The sequence below is a fragment of the Synchiropus splendidus genome, chromosome 10 (assembly GCF_027744825.2).
Source record: "Synchiropus splendidus isolate RoL2022-P1 chromosome 10, RoL_Sspl_1.0, whole genome shotgun sequence".
In the NCBI taxonomy this organism is placed as follows: Eukaryota; Metazoa; Chordata; class Actinopteri; order Syngnathiformes; family Callionymidae; genus Synchiropus; species Synchiropus splendidus.
In genome coordinates, this window is record NC_071343.1 from 17,266,009 (window position 1) to 17,286,149 (window position 20,141).

The 20,141-nt window shown below is 42.5% G+C and overlaps 2 protein-coding genes across 2 annotated transcripts in view; both read right to left on the reverse strand.

The window, feature by feature from the left end:
* Positions 1 to 45: 45 nt before the first annotated feature.
* On the reverse strand, positions 46 to 3,933 carry vtcn1 (V-set domain containing T cell activation inhibitor 1). The gene is made up of 5 exons (XM_053877145.1): positions 3,798 to 3,933; positions 2,565 to 2,624; positions 1,341 to 1,699; positions 995 to 1,246; positions 46 to 350 (listed from the first exon to the last, which is right to left on the reverse strand). The coding sequence occupies exons 1-5, from the start codon at positions 3,827 to 3,829 to the stop codon at positions 241 to 243; spliced, it is 813 nt and encodes a 270-aa protein (XP_053733120.1). The 5' UTR covers positions 3,830 to 3,933; the 3' UTR covers positions 46 to 240.
* A 6,181-nt stretch (positions 3,934 to 10,114) lies between these two features.
* The window catches only part of parp4 (poly (ADP-ribose) polymerase family, member 4), a 31,901-nt gene continuing 21,874 nt past the window's right edge, over positions 10,115 to 20,141 (reverse strand). The window contains exons 26-39 of the mRNA XM_053877140.1: positions 19,662 to 19,832; positions 19,317 to 19,397; positions 19,158 to 19,238; positions 18,998 to 19,093; positions 18,049 to 18,195; positions 17,920 to 17,955; positions 16,355 to 16,420; positions 15,608 to 15,706; positions 14,775 to 14,838; positions 12,518 to 13,541; positions 12,345 to 12,420; positions 11,329 to 11,431; positions 11,114 to 11,246; positions 10,115 to 10,457 (exon numbers count right to left, since the gene is read on the reverse strand). Coding sequence (XP_053733115.1) covers positions 10,259 to 10,457; positions 11,114 to 11,246; positions 11,329 to 11,431; positions 12,345 to 12,420; positions 12,518 to 13,541; positions 14,775 to 14,838; positions 15,608 to 15,706; positions 16,355 to 16,420; positions 17,920 to 17,955; positions 18,049 to 18,195; positions 18,998 to 19,093; positions 19,158 to 19,238; positions 19,317 to 19,397; positions 19,662 to 19,832 — 2,376 coding nt within the window. The 3' untranslated portion in view covers positions 10,115 to 10,258. The remainder of the gene's footprint in view (positions 10,458 to 11,113; positions 11,247 to 11,328; positions 11,432 to 12,344; positions 12,421 to 12,517; positions 13,542 to 14,774; positions 14,839 to 15,607; positions 15,707 to 16,354; positions 16,421 to 17,919; positions 17,956 to 18,048; positions 18,196 to 18,997; positions 19,094 to 19,157; positions 19,239 to 19,316; positions 19,398 to 19,661; positions 19,833 to 20,141) is intronic.

Sequence of the window (20,141 nt, forward strand, 5' to 3'; positions counted from 1 at the left end):
CTTATTAGACTCATTATTATGACAAAAAAAATAAAATAAATAATAATCATGTGTTCCTGGCTTTTATTGAAACATAAAACATGTTCTATTGGCATTTTTACATTTCAGTTAATGATAATTCACAAAATAGTTACAGACAAGCGCACGGTTTAAACCTCTGAAAACACGATCTAGCAAAAATTTCAGGTTGACTGTTTTATATACATTGACAAAAGTGCGACCATTGAGGAGCCTTGCTGATCATGTGACATAAGCGAGGCAAAGGAGGGCGGCGGTGAGACTCAGGTGAGACACCAGCTGGGATGTAGCCGAACTGAAGATGAAGTAGGAATTATCCTGCACTCCAGTTCCTGGAAAACAAAGAGTTTGTCACACCAAACTACTTAACTTTCTAACACTTTTGTAAACTATACATATGAATTGATCACTTCTTTTTCATTTATCCAAAACGCCATATTCATCACAATGAAAAGTTTTGTCGACAAATTCTTTCATAATAATTTGGAAAATTATTATTTATTAAAAAAAGAAATTGCTGTGTACAACAAGTGTACAACAGATTTTTTTTTTTTTTTACTTTCCAAGAGCCTTAGTTTTGAAGATACACACTCACACAGTCATGTTTTATGGGGACATTTCATTGCCATAATGCTTTCCCCAGCCTCTCACCCTAAACCTAGCCATCCAAGACAAATGGCTAACCTTAACCAAGACTCTGAACCAAACCTAAACTCATTCATCCTCAAATTGAGGCTTAACCTTATGGGGTCCAGCAAAAGAGCCCCCACAAACTCCTAAGGGCCTCACAAGAGGGTGCTTTCCACATAACTGGACCTCACTAGGATAGAATGCTTAAACACATGGATTTAACAGAAGAAAATTATAAAATGAACCGTCTTGAGATTGTATTTTATTTCTAAAAATCTACGCATGAATAAAACTATTGTGTTGTTTTTTAGAAGATTATTATTATGTTTTCAACAGGCAAGTGCACCTGTGAGGATGGCTTCAGAGACTGACTTGACCAGCTGGTTCTGGACGTTGCAGTAGTAAGTGGAGCTGCTGTTGACTTCTTTCAGCCTGCTGGTGAAGCTGAAGATTCCCTCCGAGTTCTCCGACATGTCTGTTTCAGCCTTCAGGATGTTCTCCGCGGAGTCGGTCCAGGTGACTTCAGGTTTGGGGAACCACCTCGCCGCCTCGGCCTTCAGGACGCCGCTCGCAAAGGTAAACGTTGGAGCTGAATAGGCTGTGAGGCAATTCGAATTGTTTTCAGGAACAAGAACCTCACATCTCAGACGGAACCATTGTGAGAGCAAAGACAGTGTGAACAGGGATCCAACCTCCTGTCCTGAGATGAATGGTGATGTCGCCGCTGCCCTCAGACGACTCGATGGAGCACCTGTACTCCCCCTCGTCCGAGCGCCTCAAACCCCTCAGCAGCAAAGAGCCATTGCCTTGAAGCAAAGAGTCCTGGAATAAGCGAGTCCTGCCGATGTACCGGGAGTCCTGGTCTGACAGATCCTCCACTCCCTCTGAGTACTGGTGAACGATGCCGGTGGATCCTGTCTTCACCCAGGTGACCGACATGTCGTTGATCTGGTCACTGTCCGTGTTGAGGAAGCAGCTCAGTAGCTGTTCTTTACCAAGGTTCCCAACAGGAGTCTTGTTGGCGCTCTTTATTCTGAATGTGACTCCTGCCGTGCACAAACACAACACACTGAGTGAAAGGTGCTGTATACGGAAGTATGTGGGAAGGGAACTCTGACTTGGTGTGACTAGTCTTTCATGCGCTTGTCATTGTTATTGAGAGGCTGAGCAGTGGATTCTCTCCACACTCGCCTCCACATATGAGCATTGCAGTATTTATATATAAACACATCATTTGTGTCAGTGGTGAGAACTTGCTTTTGCACTGCTTGCATAGAAATTGAATGTGACCCTATGGAACTATATTTAAGGAATAAACGAGTGCCATAATACGGAGAAGGAAAATGCAGAAAAAAAAACCAACCAGTTGTGTAAAATAAAGGGAGTTAAATGAGGAAATATGAGTGGAGACATGTTGAAATAGAAATAAATACATCAACTGTTATTACTGAATTTTTGTACTATTAATATTCCATATTCTTGGATATGTTCACTTTTAGTACATTTTAGTTCATTAAATTATTATTATTTTTAATATTTATTGATCGACTGTGTCTGAATTCCAGTCATGATGAAATAATATCTGTGTGTTAAATCTAGATCCACAAAACCAGTCGGTCATATTACATGCAACACTCATGTCTCTTTTCCTAAGAAAAAGAAAATCGTCACTATTAGATTCTCTTTTAGTTGCAAAGGGCTCAGTGTCACAACGTTGTCTTGTAGCAGGATCAGATTTGTTGTGAAAACTCACTAGCGCCACTCGCAGGTAATCCTTGATACATACAGGATAAAAATCCACATATGACTTCAAAAAAGGACTTTTTTTTTCGCCGTAGAACTAAACATTTTTACACACATTTTCTAGCGGAACAAAGAAATCACAAATTTCAGTTTAAATTGGACACTGGCCTGAGAAGGTCACAGCCAAGATGAGGATGATGAGGGCCGAGAACAGGACGATGAGTGTGACCATGCTGCAAACAGAGGAGTGACACAAACGTCAGAATATCCACAGGAAAGAGAAAAGTGTCTACAGTGAATATTAGACTTGATGGAATGAACGATGTTTGAGGGTTTTGACAATAGTAACATGACATAATTCGTATCCTCCTTAGCTTTTGTTTCAAGCGAGGAACAAACTCCATATTTACAGTAATTATTAGTCTTTTTTATTAGTCTATTATTAGATGTGACCATATAACAGGGGAACATTTTCAATGAACCGGACAGAATTGCTTCCCCACACAGCGTGATCAAATGCTGAAAGTGATCTGACGCTTTGTAGGCTTTGAAAAGTTGCTAGTGCACATGAGAGACATTGAAATATCGGCAACAACAATCTAAGTTTTGACTGTGACATTCTGACCAAGACCCAAACTCAAGCCCAACACATGTGGAAAGAGAGGTGGGCGGGCTGAACTTCACGGACATCTGATGTCTTCTACCTGTAACAGTTCCCATAGTAAACTTGTCAGTGCCATGTCAGACTCGGGCTGCGCCCAGGTGTTGTGGACTCTGGCTGGCAGCAGGGTGAAGAAAACAGGAGGAGGTCAGAGACACATAGGAACAATGGTGAGGAAAACGTGTTTCCAGTGTGCCGACATCAGTGAAGTGTCCTTGAGTGTAGGCTCCAAGTGTCGACTGTGGCACAGGCAGATATATGAAATACCAAGGAGCATAACCTGAGGAATGTTAAGGTGAGCTGAGGTCTGCAGTGTTTGTCGTCTTGTGACTCCACAAACTTGAGCTGTTAATTGAGCAGAACACCATAAATGCTCCTCACGCTGTGAGCATGAAAAAGAAAATATTTGCAGCAATAAATTAAAAATGACAAAAAAAATAAATAAAAAAGTCAGTAAGAGTAAATAAAAGTAGCTTTTTTTTTCTCACACATGTTACAAATGAATAGAAATACAGATCTAAAAAAGTTGTATATCTGTGTATGAATGAAATAAATGGAAATTGCTGACAGTTCCCCACAGAAGCTTTGCATCCATCTCATTTTGTTCGCCAATTTATTCACATGATATTGTTCAGCCCACTTGAATTACACTTCTAAAAGAGTGTTTTAATTGATTGTTTGCAGTACACTGAGCACGTTGCACTCGGGATCCATCAAAGAGACTCCCCCACCCTGGGTGTCGTACCTGTAGAAGATGATCTTCCCCAGCGTAGCCATGGCCGTGGACAGATCCTGTTGAGCCCAGGAGGGTCAGTCCACCACCAGCAAAACAATCCCCACATGTACGATCTCGGCACGAGGAGTCGGCAGTTTCAACTATTCTGACACTTTTGTGACAGGTCCAACTCCTTCAGTCAATATTTCCTCTTAGGCGTGTGCTCACTACTTGTCAGACCTGTCGTCATGGTGACTTCATTATCTCTTAAATAATCTCTGAGTCCAGGAGCTGGAGCTGGGGAACTGCTTTAAATGGCAATATTTGAGTCACTGCCACAAACTCTTGACCCCCGCCACGCCTCGGGAGGCGCCCTCCCGCTGGCTCAGTGCTACTGAGTGTCCATCCATTGGTTGCTGTTTCTCACTTTTGATCCAGCAAATCCGCACTCGTGAATGGGCTGGTGAGGCTTCATGAAACAACGCCTTCCTGGTCAGAGTACAGCAGGAGGCGCTCTCGGTTTAAAAAAATAAACTGCAATAGTGCCATCTAGTGGGTTCACTGGGACACTGTTTCATGAAGCCTCATAAGCACATCACCAGTTGAAGGTTATTAAAAAAACATAATAATATCAACGAAAACAGGGGGAAAGCGACACCAACTATTTTGTGAACCTCTCATTGTAATGCTGTCACAATGAAGCTTCCCGAAGCTTCATTTTAGTTGAAAACACGTACTCTATTTTTAGCTTTCATTTTAGGCTCCGAACAACTTTAATGAAGTGCATCACTTTTAAAAACCGAGGGCGCCACCTACGAATGTGTCTTTGCCAGTTTGTCCACAGCCTTTTGAAAACAGGTTCCGAAGAGGACACATTTGAAAACGTTGGCTTCACGTCTTCGCCTCTATGGGCAACTTGTTGGATAATGTCATATCTTTTTAGTCTTTCATCAACGTCCGCACAACCAAACGCCAGTTTCAAGGCTAAGTACTCGCCTGTTCACAGTGCTCAAGTATATCCTGTCTATAACCCTCAGTTTCTCAAGTATCTCTCTTGCTTATCTTACTTGAGTAACCTAGTGTGATTCTTGTTCCTCTCAAACCTCTGTGTTGGCTCATTTTGTAGGTCACTCCAGATAAAACGCCTGTGATTTAATGTAAGAGCCTGCACCACGCCATCTTCTCTGTTTACTTTTCTGAGAGTGCTACACTGCCACATACAGGCCTGGAGAGTCTATAACATTCACAGCGACTTCACGTGGAGATGACTGTTCACGATCACTTTTTAAAATTAGAAGAAGAACTTAAAATCCCTGACTATAAATGGAACCCAAGCCACAGTGGTGAGAGTGCGACTGCTAACCACTGGACCTGGTCCAGGGGAAATTGGAGAAGTGTTTATATCTTGTGTACTGAATGTACACGAAATAGATGGCTTCAAAATGATCAATCCCATTTCATACGTTTCCTGATAGAACTGTCCATAGCTTTTCCTAGTTATTTTGAACATGGAGAGAAAGACCAACTAGCGCCATCCAAAACACAACCTCCTTGGCAGAGGTGGAACCGCTGGGCCTGGTCTTTATGTGCGGTTGAATTTCACGGACAAAAACATTGCAAATGTTTTTAATATTCAAACAAATCCAAGCTGCTTTCCTCTGGTGCAAAGCAGTTTCTCACAACTAACCCTGGCTAACCGGCGAAGGCTGAGGGCCACAGCTGGCGAGGCCGTACCCCAGACAGCTCCACTCATTGGTCATCTCCATGAAGCTGGGGTCCTGATCCAGTTTGCTTGCTGCAGAGTTAAGGATCCCATATCAAACCGACAATTGGAGGAGATCATTCATGTGGAACGTCGCTCACCTGTCAACAGGTTGTTGAGGACACAGTAGTTTCGACCTCCGTCCAGCAGGGAGCTGAAGTCCTGAGACGTGGATTTGGCCTGGACATTTGAGCAGCTACCATCATTTACTCGCACAAATGGATGAAGGTGTCATGCTGCAGTATTACTATCAGTTTAAAGGAGAACATTTCAACTCAGACACAACCATCACTTCTACTACTAATAAATGATAATAATAATGAGATTCATTTCTTCCTCATATTCCCGTATCAGATACTAGTGGGGGGCTGGAGTCTATCTCAACCACGTGGACTGGAGGGAGGAGACACCCTGAGGAGGATGGAGTGGCGACTCCATCACACCCAGACACCAACACGTGCTGCTGAAATTCCGCATGTTTCTAGGCGGTGGGAGGGGCCTCATATAGGCACAAGCAGAACATCCAATCTCCACAAAGAAACCCTGGTTTTCAGCAAACATGGAGTTGCCTCCGGCTGGATTCCACTGGCAGCCTGCTTGCTGCTCACTGTTCTAAAGGTTCAAGTACCATGACGAGTTCATTCTCATTCAGTCAAAAGTGGAAAACATTCTAATAACAACAATGCCATTTTTATTGCATCATTAGAATACTGTTTTGAATATTAACCGCATTCACTTATGTTACTAAAAATAACATGCCAGTAGTTATTGCGGTTTTTCATAACTGTTTTTTTACTTTAAGTTAAAGTGACAATATAAAAGAAGATCCTACATGAACAATAACAATCACAATAACAATACTGTATTTATTGCTATAAAATATAAGTTTATAATGAATATGATTGTTATAATTTATTACTACTGTATATTTTATCATAAATAGTTTTCATGAAGTTAGTTATGCTTATATAACAAGTAATATTGAATACATTTCATTCATTGTCAGAAGGAAAAAAAGAATGAGATTAAATGAAATAACAGAGTTTTATGAAGTCCAGGTGGAATTTATCACATTTGAAGAAGTTATTAAGAACACAGAGTGGGACTCACGAAGACGCGACAGCCGGTGGACAGCATGGTGGCGCTCAGCGTGAAGGTGATGTTCTCCGCCTGCAGTTTGTCGACGGAGCTGTGGTTGGCGCTGATGGACGAAGGTGTGGCCGACACCAGCTGCAGCACAGAAGCCATCAGAATCACTCTGCCCGCAAACACGGCTTAAAACTCACCATGTAGCCGCATTCACTGCACCCCACCGCTGGCTTGAAGGCCACTATCTGCTGGACCAGTTTGGAGCTGACCTCCAAACACGGTGTGGTGAAGAGCCTGCGAGGCGGAGATGAAGGTTGAATGAAGATTAAAGCAGCAAGGAAACTTCAGGTTTCCTCACCACACGGTGCTGCAGAATGGGTGGTAGGGGGTGACAGGAACGGAGGAGCTGGAGCCACACATGAGGGCAACCACAGCCGGGAGCAGCAACAGAGTCTTCATGGTCACTGGAGAGCAGGGTGGATGTGTTGGAGGGAAGGAAGCAGAGGAAGTTCTGGACACTGTGGGATTTATACCAGAGCCTAGATGGGTGGCTCCAGTCTGAATATGTGTGAGAATGATACTCTGTTGTGACCTCCGTGAAATGACATTTCAAGGATGTGACTCCGCTTTCTGTGGCCTTGATTCAACTTCGGCTCCTCAGGTCACGGCAATGTCCAGAAATGATGCTGGATAAAAGCTAAAGAAAAGACTGAATCTTACCCAAAACATAAAAAACACAAGCTGTGTTTAATAGAAAATATTGTGCGTTTATCGTGTGTAATAATGGTGTAATTACATCGTGAAATGGCAATAGGCAAGGGATTGAAAAAAAATGTTTGTTACTCTAAAATAAGAGTCAGTGTTGTTCAAGAGACGTACAGATATAAAGTATGGGGGGAATAGAAAATCTCAATATTCATATCGACAATTAACCGGGGTATCAGTGATCAAAGATCGGACATGATTTACTTTGAGAAATAGTTGATGTGAGTATTTCTTGATGGTCAGAATATATTATTTAATTCAAATATATGTGTACTTCTAAAATTCTACTAGTTCATTCATGCATCAATGTCCAGACAAACATGTCTGCCTGTTACGTAAATAAATACATTTTTTGTTTTCATGTGCCGTCGACTCGACTAAAAATGACTGAATATATGAAATTTCTGTTGAATGAAGGAGGAAGGAACACATGAGGATTGAAGAATACCTTCAGCTGTGACCCGTACATGTTGTCCAGTTCAAGGACGAAGTGGACCCTTCACAAAGCGTGCAACAGTTTATAAAATCCAGACACATACGGAAGCGTGCTGCATTCAGTTGAAGAAAAAATAAAGTCCGTTTTTTTTAGTATTTTATTTTTTGGTTTGTTTTTGGCGGTCATTTTCCTGTATTTGACGCCATTTTTTTCCTGCCTGCATTAAGCTGACATACTTATCATTATGCCATCTATTTTACTTAGATATAATGTTGGACTACCATATGTCGCAATGTCTTAAAAATTTGACCAAATAAAATGTTGAAAAAAATAATGTTGGCTGAGCTCGGAAATGAATGGAATCGGATGACTGCATTGATTGTTTTATTGTTGTTGCTGTGGATTTCCAAGTATCTCAACAATTCAGGAAAAATACTTGAAAACTCTGAAAAAAAGTATGACAAAAAATGTAAAAAAAAAGGCTCAAAAAAGGAAAAAAAAACAATAAATACTTTACTAAGAAATACAGCCAAAAAAAAACAACATTGAAAATGTTTTCATTTTCTATTTCTCAAGTGACTGCAATAAGCTTCCGTTGTCACGACACCTCTTTCAAAACAAACAAGTCAGTTAAAAATAACATGATAATGATACCACCGTATTTAATTTTCATTTTTAAAATACATTAATGGATAATCTTAAGTATTTCAGCATCTGAAATATTGCCAGCAAAAAGAGATACGAAAGAGTGAAGTCCTGCTCACAGGTTCGTCTCGTACAAATCAAACTACTGTATTGTTTAGTTCAGGAAACCTGGACATCTTCCGAAGCCATTTATGCTGGGAAGGCTTCAAGCTGTTCCCAGTTGTCGGGTTTGAATCTAATTCTCTGGCAGTGAACAGACAGGTTAGCTCAGGGAAGGTTAAGCTGTAAGCAAAACATCTCAGTTCGCGTTGTGTAAACACTGAGTGAAGTATTGAGATCAGCTCATGAGTTACTCAAACATTATTCCTTCTAGAATGAGCCACGTTTTGCAAAGAAGGTTCCTTCACATCTGCATTTTCCAGTGGAAAGAGTGTGCTACCCCACATACTTGCTGACTGTCTCACTCGGACGGGACAGATTTAGTCGAGAGTTGGAGAGTCAGATGTCGTCTGTATCGGCTCAGGGGTCCAAATGGTTCACCCACTATAGTCCCTGTCTGGTTTGACCTGATCATCATTTCTGCAGAGGACACATGACCCGGATCAGCGCTGTTGTGATGTTCCGCGCTCAGCGTGACTGTTACTGACAGCATATTAAAATATTTTTGAGCAGAATCTGTTAACATCTTGGGGCCTATTTCACAGAAATATGTCTTTTATTATTAATATTCTTGGTCCCTTGCTTAAGTTCCTTGCAAGTGTCAGCCCATCAACCCTGAGGCCTGAAGGGTTACAAACAGAAAAGACAACATATTTACTCAAGCCACTTCTCACGCCATTTGTCCCACACACAGGCGGAGTTTATGTGTCGCAGAAAAACCGTGGGAGAAAAGGATCAAGCGGAACGTCGAACTTCCAATTGTTTATTAAAAATGGATTCGCTCCAGCTTCAGGGCGTCGTCCCTGCTGCCCATGAGCAAGCAGTCAGTGTCGCACTGATGCACTTTGGTCTAGAACTAAAGCAACTCCTGACCCAAACAACTGGCTCTCATGACTCGTGACCGAAACAAGGACACACATACTTGGTCATATTTGATTTAAGCTTTATTTTTAAGCCCCCGCCACAAATAATAATACGCACATGAACATACACCACAAGTGTCAAATAACACAGAAATTGATTTGTTATGGATAAAAAGAATCTCAATAAAAGTTTTGATAAATCATACTTTTTGGTAAAAACGATTTTAAATCATGTATAAAAACGCGATAATCTGTATTTGAGTCGTCATAAAATTCAGGGGGCGATGACTTTTTTCACTATTTAAAAAAGAAATAAAACAATAATGCAGGGATCAAGCGGAACGTCAAACTTCCAAGGAGCAGCTAGTGGTGCTCCAGCACCAGATCTTCTTCCCCTCTTTTTCCCTGCATGATAAAAGTGCCTCGTGTTTAATCTTCATTTGGTTCCTGAGAAGAAGTTGCTCTCCATGCACCAGGCCACTGACAGGTTCCATTTGTTTTGGTTTGTCAACCCCTGAACTGAAGTACTGGCTATAACACACGTTTTCTCTTATCGTTCCTATGGGTCCACGGATGAATGCGTGTGAAAGCGCCATCAACAGAACTAGACTGATATCTTTCTTAGCTATTTAAAAAAAAAAAAAAAAAGAATGATTGTCACTCAGTTATAGATTTGTAGCTTTACATTTGGAGCAGTATTTGATGAAGCAAGGCCACACTTTTTTCCCCCCTAGTATAAGGTGCAAAGCCAGAATCATGTTTGTAAGCGGCGCTAATCTTCCACCCTAGTGTTGCGCAGGTTCAGACCCTGCAGCGGTGAGAACGGAGGCAGAGAGTCAAAGCCCAGCAGCTGGCGAGTGGACGACTCCCAGCTCACGCCGAACTCCAGCCGGCTGCAGATGCACGGGTACTGGCGGTCGGCCCAGATGACCCAGTCCACCGCTCGCTTCAGCTGCTCCCAATGCTCCGGCCTGGAGGTCAAAGGTCAACAAGTTCTTAAAGAGCAAGACGGTAGTGAACAACCTGTGCTCATGGACGATTTAAACACCATGAATTGATTCATTTCCTTTTAAAGCCGATAAGAATGGAGGAGCTTCACTTCAGAACCTGGAGTTTCAACTCAACAAAACGTCAGCCTTTAACAGGAAAAAAAAAAACAGTTGTGAAATCATTTGAAATAAACGTCCCGTTTCATGATTGAAGCCTAATTTAATGTAAAATCTTCTAAACTGACTCTCAACACAGGACACAGTCCAGATGCAGCGGTATGTTGCTTGTGGACCGTCACCGCAAACAGACTCATTGTCATTACGCACAGACGTGGCGCCACCGCTTTCTATCTCACGGCTCAACAGAACATCTTCTGAGTGCGAGTCTTCCTCTCTTGCTCTCTGCACTGCTGCCATAACTCGAGCCTTCACAGTCTCTGCGACTGTGGGGCACTATTCGGTCTCCATTTACTCCAAAATAGGATCGAAATACGGTCACAGCTCTGATCAAAGTTACAGGCGTCCGCCATCTGCTTGTGGAAATGTGAAACTAAACGGAGCATTTTGGTGACTTAACTGGAGCAGGACACCAAGAATGGAGCCGTCAGAGAGACATAAAAAACCACTCCCAGACCCACCTGTGCTGAGTGGACTTGCTGAGGTTGAAAAGCGAGTGGAGAAAACGACCGAACTCCGGATCCCTCACTCTCATCAGCTGCAGGACCAGAAGCGTTGCCACCAGCCTCAGGATGTCCACACGGGCCTTCTCTCCTACACACACACACACACACACGCTTCCATCATGAGGATGGAAAGTCACTGCTTCAGTGCGAGTGTCGAAGACCGGACTCACCCAGAGAGTTGATGCCTCTGCTTTTCAGGAAGACGTCAGCGAAGAGGCAAAGGTCCACGTTGATGAGCTGACCCAGTTCAGCGGTCGACTCCCAAAATCCCTCCTGCAACACCATGACAACACAAGCTTAATCCCAACTCGTCCGGTGTTTTTCAAACGGTGTGCCGCGGACACAAGCGTGCTGTAGACTGTGATGGTCTACCAACGTGAGGAGTGAGGATGTGGATTCCGTCACATTCCACTGTATACACTGCAGGTGCACACTGATGCCTTGACTCATCTATCACTCACAGCAGCGCTGCTCTTCCCACACACTCCCAGCTGAGGAAGCTGGGCAAATACACAACTTCCAGCTGTTTTCAAACCTGATGTGCCTCTAACTTGACCACACACCTTCACCACAGAAGGACGGAGGCAAAGACTATCTGCACCGCAGAGCTGACAAAGCTAACAGTTAACACGACGTCTATTGACAATGGTAAACTAGGGACGTTTGCTTCGTGGTTTAAAAGTCCGCTAAGAGATGAACGCAGAACCAAATAAATGCGCTCCAAAATGTGAAGAGAGAAAGAATCATTGTTGTTATGAAGCAAGCAGAGTCAAACCATGTTAAAGATTTTCTGCAAATGACCCAAACAAGAATAAAATCAGACAAAAGAGATGAAATCAAAACAGTTATTTGAAATAAATATAAATAATTCATGATACATGAATGTCATTTTGCCCGCTCCTCTCTCTATTCTCTCAAATGAAATGTTTCTGCAGGACATTTGACTAAGCACAATTGTGTTTTGGTCAATGGTTTTGCCAACTGGACATGCAAACACAAATATCAGTGAATCAATAAGGAAGTCTTCATAGGCCAAACATGGTTCAGCATGTCAGACATATGTCATGTTGTCCAACATATGAACTATATCTAACCCTAACCTATAGATCTGCCAGTTTAAATCTCCTCCCTGGGTGACACTGTGGAACAGACAGAGAGCTTCTTTTGGGGAAAATAACTTTCTTACTGGAAGTTGCAGCTTAAAGATCTCTGTCCATTTTAGGTGCAGGTCTTCAGGCTGTAATGGCTGTGATCTCCTCTTCCTGATTAAAAAAAAAAGAATCAATGTGGATAGATGTACAGATGAAGATGAAATCTCATTATATACAGATTCATGGGTGGAAGCTAAAATGTACTTACTGTGATAAACTGAGACACCGTCTCCTTTTGTGAAGATGGGGTTTGACATTGATTTCAGCTGCACCGGCGCTAAGGGCCAAACTAAATGTGTGCCTTGTTCGGGAAGCCTCTTCCCTCATTTTTTCTAAAGGTATGTCAGGCATGCTTCCTGCTCCTTGCTGGGGTTCTTGGATGACTGGAGGTCCGGCTGGGGCTTGGAAATGGGCCTTAGTGCGTTTTTCTCTCGAGTCAGGGAAGAAGGAAAGATGTGGAGATAAACTGTGATCTGAAATCACAGATCGTAATAAGGGAATAGATTCCAAAGCTTCTCCAGCTACTTGGCCAGGCTTTGTGAGACTCATAGGCTCAGGCAGTGTGGATAGGCTGGAAGGAGGAGAGAACCCAGAAGGAGAGGTGGGATGGTAAGGAGGAGTGGTGAAAAAGGAGGCAGAACCAAACGGACGGAGACCTGAAGACAGTATAGCACCTCCCATCATGGGTGGCGGAGGGGGTGGAGGACAGGATGAGAATCCACTGAACGAGGGAGGGGGTGGAGGGGGTGGAGGACAGGATGAGAATCCACTGAACGAGGGAGGGGGTGGAGGGGGTGGAGGACAGGATGAGAATCCACTGAACGAGGGAGGGGGTGGAGGGGGTGGAGGACAGGATGAGAATCCACTGAACGAGGGAGGGGGTGGAGGGGGTGGAGGACAGGATGAGAATCCACTGAACGAGGGAGGGGGTGGAGGGGGTGGAGGACAGGATGAGAATCCACTGAACGAGGGAGGGGGTGGAGGGGGTGGAGGACAGGATGAGAATCCACTGAACGAGAATCCAGCAATCACTGGCTTTTCAGAATAATAATCAGAATCAGGCGGGCTTTGTCTGAGCAGGGACATGGACGAGCCCTGGCACTTTGCGAAACGAGATAAGGAAGCGAGACGAGGAGCTTGAATCTCGACTGCAGAATAACTGCTTCCAGGAGACTCTGTGCGTCCAAATGCTCCCACCATTTTCTCAGTCACTTGTTCTGACTGCACTGCACCTGAGAGAAATTTGAAAATCAAATGTGCAAAAAGTTGATATTTCACAAATGAATGCAACATTTAAATGTAGACTCATCCTTCCTGCTTTGCGAGAGACGGACATTGGTCTGTCAGGACTCAAGTTTTTGAGCCATGGATGGTCGCAGACGCACCTGACATTTGGCTGTCAGTCTCACATTCCATTGAGCCCTACCGCATATTCAGGCAGTGTCATCATTTACAGAGCTCAGTAGGTGGCGCTCCCTGTTTAAAAATGGTTTCATTGAGAAAGATTCAGCTCCTACAGTGATTTTGAACTAGAGGACCGAGGAAATTTGTCACGATAAGCCGATGAGAAAACGTGCATAAATGTTAGACCCCTTCAATATTGTTAACAAACAGTGGTACCTCGGTTCTGGACCACAATCCGTTCCAGACGGCCGTTCAAGAAGCGATTTGTTCGAAATCTGAATCGATTTTTCCCATTACAATGAATGGAAAAAGAAATAATGCCTTCCAAGCCTTAAAAATAGTCTTTTGTAGGAGTGAATGTAGAGTGTCTGCTGCAGGTGCGCTGTTCCTCTATGTGTGTGGCCGCTGCATGTGGGAGGGGTTGCCGAGTGAGTGACGTCTCTCCAGAAGTGAAGAGGTGCCCAGTGCGTGTCCAGCTCTGAATGTGCGCTTCTGTGCAGTTTGGCTGTGACAAAGTCATAAACCAAGTAACGCTCTGTCCCAGACTCGCCTCATCCCTGTCCCAGCTCCAGCCCACAACAGGACATCAAACCCTGGCGTGTGAGCTCCAGCACCTCCCCTGTGACACTCTACCACGGTCCAGTGCATCCACAAAACTCAGTTTCATCTTCCATCTGGTATCTCCACGTCTAACATTCTTTGTCCAACATCTCCTCTGTATCTCCTTTCTACATAACCAAAAGAGTCTACACTCCAAATATGTCTCCACACTTTACCACATGAGCTGTCCCTCTAATATATTGCTCCTATTCTTGACCTTCCTAGTCATTCCCAATGGAAACTTGAGCATTTGCAACTTCTACCTGCGCTTTAAATGGGCTCCATTTACATTATAATAATAATGCAATAATATAATTAATATGTAAACATGATTCATTTGCAGCGACTGCAGAGGCACCAGAAGAGACACACTGATCTCATGACAGGAATCTCTGGATGTGCTTCGGACTATGGGAATGATGTGAGTGCTGTTGAAGTGCTGAAAACAAAATGTTACATACCAAACAAGACGGAATCTGAACCTTGGCGAGTCGGTGGTGAGTCCAAGGACGCCTCCATCTCTCCCTCAAAGATAAGAGAAAGGTGATGACATTATTTTAAATATTGGATGATTTACAGCCACAATGCGTAAATAGATTTTCATATTTCGTGAGATGACGGGTTTCAGAGCCATGTTCTGTGAGTGGCATCACAGCCCCAACTCCACCCCCACCGCTACACTTTACAGCAGAAGGGCAGGGCAACCTCAGCGGTGAGTTCCTTGTTTACATCATGGCAGAAGAATGGAATGACAGAGGAACATGCTCTCGCTGGATCCTGCCTCTCCTCACTGGCTGCATGAGGGAGTTCCATCTCTGATGTTGAATGATAGATGCTTCTTCTGTGCAGGCTGAGGAAATTATACTGTTTCATAAAGCCTCACCTTAGTGATGGGCTAAAGCACATGGAATGATACATCTTGTTGGTATGAGTCAATATATGCGTCACTTTGAGAATTAGTTTGGTTTCATCTTGAATGAAGCTTGGTCTGTCATTTTGAGTTTTAAAATGCATCTTCAGACTTGGCTCAGATCCAGCCACTAACACATGTTATAAATGTTGTATGAATCTCTCACCACATGCTAGGATCTAGTTTGACCCTCTGCAAGCCCTCCTGAAAACATTAGATTCTAAATGAGAGAAAATAAATGTAGGTGCAGCGGGATCTAAAGGTGGTGTATGAACATTGTCCACAGGGGGCAGTAACATTTTCTACGCCAAGATCAATTCAATTTCAATCTGGAATGGTTACACACTTAGCAAATGCAAACATTCAAGGTTTGAGTGGACTTACGTATGATGAAGACTCATCTGAAAGACTTGCTTCTTCACCATATGTCTGATTTGTTGGAACCATCTGATGATAATCATCATCATTCATGCCAAGGAAGTGCTAAAACAAACAGTAAATAGATATAATATAAATACATCAGAGTAGATGCCGCAACCTGTGCTCTGAAAATGAAGACACTGTTTTATGAAGCCTCACCGGCCCATCACGACCATTTACTGCTCCACCGAGATCTAGTAAAGATCTACTGAAGAACATGGAACGACAGGTTGTGGAAAAACACCAATAGATATATCACTCAGAGAACAAAATAAGGTCATTGATTTTCATGTTACACGGAGAAAGGAAACGTGTAATTTGATCTTATAGCACCAAATAACGAAAATCACCTTTTCATCTTTTAACTATTAGGATCAGTGAATATTTGCTGACTGTGCTTGTGTGGCATAACCTATACCTGCAAACTGCGACAATGCATGAAAGCCGTAACCAAAACAAGGCAGTGATAAATCAGAAGAGCTGTCATAGGTTGCCACTTGACAATATTAGAGTCTAAATTAGAAAAAAATTAATGTAGGTGCAGTGTGATGAAATATGTATGAACATTTTCCACAGATATTCAGGTGGTTGGGGACATATTCCATCCAAAGGTCATTTCAATTTCAATCTCACATTTAGCTATTTTAAGGTTAGACTTGACCGAACGTTAATAAAGGATCCGCTGTGCTAATGTTTTTTACTAATATTTACCGCCGGTAAATCCATCATCATGTCACCATCCATGCCAAGGATGACATCAAAGTCCGAGATCCAGGACTGAAACAAATCGTAAAAAGATATACATTTTATGTATTTTTAACCAAAGTAACAAATAAACCACACAAAAAGATTGAATGGATCACGTAAATACTTCAGAGCTCTGAAAATGAACCGTTGCATTAAGCCTCACCAACCCATCACCACCACTTACTCATCCATCCAGGTGTCTAGTAGAAACGGGCCAGATCATACCGATGCATGAAACTGTTTGGAAGCACATTGGGCGATACAGCTTGTTGATAAATGCCAATATTTTCAGCCAGCGTTGCATGTGAAGTCTCACGCTGTGTTGCGAGACAGCAGCACTAAAAGAACTTCAGTTCACTATCGTAGTTCGCAACATATTTCCAATAGTGATCCTTTTTTGTTTGTCAATAATACCCAATCTGAGTCAGGGTCTGGAATCAATGTTATGGTAGAGATGGGAAGGTGACATATTCTATGCCAGCGGTTTTCAGGTGGCCGTGGAAAATGACCCACTTCTATTGAATTTGTCCGGACGTAAAGGGGGGCGATATAATGACATTAAATCATGAACAATTGGATTGTGTGACGTCCATTAACATATTGATGCTCATCTGCTCGTCGGCCTAAATTCTGTTTTTTTTTTTCTTTTTACAAGTAAAACCGACCAGAAACTTGCAAGTTAGCTTAGAAAATATGAGATTGTGATAAAAATCGAAACTATTATTTAAAATAAATAAACAAATCATAATTTATTTTTGCTGTATCACTTGCCCCTTGCTGGAAACATTTTTTAAACAAATATATTTTCTGCTTTTTGCTTCTGCAAATAAGGTGCCAAAATAGCTGAGTGTCAGTCGCTACAATTTATCACAAATTAAAAATGAACGACAAAAGGACATTTGACTAATCGCAATTGTGCTACGGCCGAGGTTCCTTTGGTGGTGAGCCTCGGGATTCTTTTCACTGAACAAAGTGTGCTGTGGCTTAAACAGGGTTGAAAAACACTGTTCCATGGAAAGCTCCTCTTCAGTTTTCATTGGATTTACGATTGCTTATCTCAAACTTTATGGCGCTTTGATGATTCCGGCATCGATAGCGTGGACAACTCAGACAAGACAGTGATTAATATACTGTTTTGCCAACGTAGCAATGTTTATAAAACAAAGAGAAATCACTTTTGCTGAGTCCAGTTTGACAATAAATGGAGATGATTCATTTGACTAAATTTGACTCACACAAAAAGTTGAACACTTAATCAAATGTATTTATACAACTTTTTTATCCCGACATTTTTTCCTAACCTGCATTGCACAGACAAATGGCTTTGTACAAACCTCTGTGAAAACCATAGATGATACCTATCTTTTGTTGGTTGGTCTGGCAAAACAGTTTAACTGTTATAGTTAAAATTTTTGAGATGAGGTGCTCAGTATTTACAGTACACGTGCTCCGAGGTCCAATAAGCACAACATTTCTTCCAAACAATGACAGAAAGCAGCAATCATAGTGAAGACATAAGGGAGACAGACCTCTGTACATAGAGAATGGAGCATCCGTCCTGCACACTGAAATAAAAAAAAAAAGTGTTTTTTGTGGCCAAAGAGACAAACCTTCTTCATAAAGCTTATAGAGTTCAATGAAAAAGCAAGTTCACTCACAAGCAATGAGGACATCAAGTCTTCTCCTTCTTCTTCTTCTTCTTCTTTATCACCATAATCCCAGCTCATGTATGACAGGATGTCAACATCTTCCTCAGCGAGTAACTTTGCAATATCAGTGTAGCCCTTTTCAGATTCACCAGTGTCCTGAAACATTTGAGTCCAGGAGAAATATACATTTTTCACACAGCTAAAAATGTTTCTTTTTGGACACCATTTAGCTCTTTTGAATGTCTGCTGTCACGTATACGGCATGACTGCTGGTACAAATGATGGAATGCCCAAGCACAGATTAAGCTGTTTTAACAACATGGAGCTCTACCTCGGCATTTTCCAAGCATCACATGATAATTTTTTTGAAGCATAAAGAGCAGGCACTTAAATTTCCTACCGGGCCACAGTTTATACTGTGAGTGCTGTGAAGGAGCATCAAGCCAAAAGACAGAAGAAGAGTCTAGAATTGGGCACTTTTAACACCTTAACACTTCCTAGTAAAATATTGCAATACATGGAGAAAAACCAGGGAAAAACATAACTGCACAATGAAATGCCTAAAATATGTTTTCGTTTCTGTAGTTTGTTCACAGTGCACTCACCGCAATTGTATGCAAGGAATTTTTAGCAATATATTTTATTTATTTAGGGACAAAAAATACTGTTAAAATTAGTTAGTAAACATATAATGGAATTTGTAGTCAAAGGTCAAAAGCAGCTCAGACTACATGCGGTCTGTATTAATAAAGCCAAGGACCGAATGTGGCTTGAAGGCCATACTTCAGACATTTCTTCTGTCTAAGGTAAGATGAGGAAAAAACAAAAAAACAAAAGAAAAAAGAAAAAAATAATAATAACAACAACATTTCTGTCCATAGCACCATGCTTTAGGTTTAAAAACCTGCTAATGGAAAGGTTGACTTCACCAAATAAAGGGAATGTGAAGTGAACAAACCCTTTCTTCAATTGCCACAAAGCTGGTGAACTGCGACAGGATGGAGAACTCTTTGCTCAGTTCGATAATGTAGGACTTCAACTCTGACTTCTTCCCCTGGGAAAGATCAAACTCCTGTCATCTGGATGCTTATCAAAGCAAAGTGAAGTCACATTGACACCTCTTGAATTGGCTCGCTGAAGTCCAGGCTTCCGTCTTCATAATCCCTGATGATGGCCCGCGCAGTGAGCTTGTGGAGAAACTGAACACACGATAAAAGCTAGTCCATATTATCGCCAATCAGGGAGGCAACGTACATCAACAGGGCGTGTTTCCTCACCGTGCCTTTGGTTTTCTGCAGTTCACTGGTTGACACCATGGTGTTCAGCTCCTGGCCACTCAAGTTTCCCAGAAGAGTGGCCTGCAGTAAGACAACTGGGGTCACTAGCTTGAATGAACAAGATCTTCAGAATGATCAATATCAGGCTAAGTGGGGATGGGAGTTCCAAGTATCTTGGGGTAATGTTTACAAGAGGGGTTACGGCACTGCGTGATCTCGACAGGTGGATTGGCACGTGGTCACGAGGCAGGTCTGATGATCATAATGACTAATAACTAACTAACTGTAACGGTGCAGATGACAAATACAGGTCTCATGATACTCGATTCAGTGACATTGGCGTACCTGTGTGCAGTGTGGCACAAAGCCAAAGACGAGGGTGTGGCAGTCGTTGAACAAAGACTGGAGCCGTTTTGGGGCTTGTACAGGAGATGGTGCTGCTGGGTTGAACTGCTGCCACTTGACTGACACAGAGCTGCAGCTTGGGGCTGACATTCGCTGCACCTGAGAGGCCACCTGAAAAACATGCTTGAAGTTTTAAAACGCTTTGTTGACTGGTCACATTAACAAGGACCAAAGAAGAATCATTACATTGATCCATTGTCAGTGTCAGTATGAAAATAGATTTGTGGTGTTCAGTGAGATCCTCTGAGTGTGCTCCTACGAGTCTGATTCACGTAGCTCGTTAAGAATACTCCAATTCTCTTGGCTGTCTTATGTCAGAGCCACCATCCTTCCTGGAGGGGAAACTGTCCAACATTTCAGGGCCACATTCGCTTCTAAGTTTGTCTCACAGAGCTTTTTTAAGTGCCAAACAGACGGAAC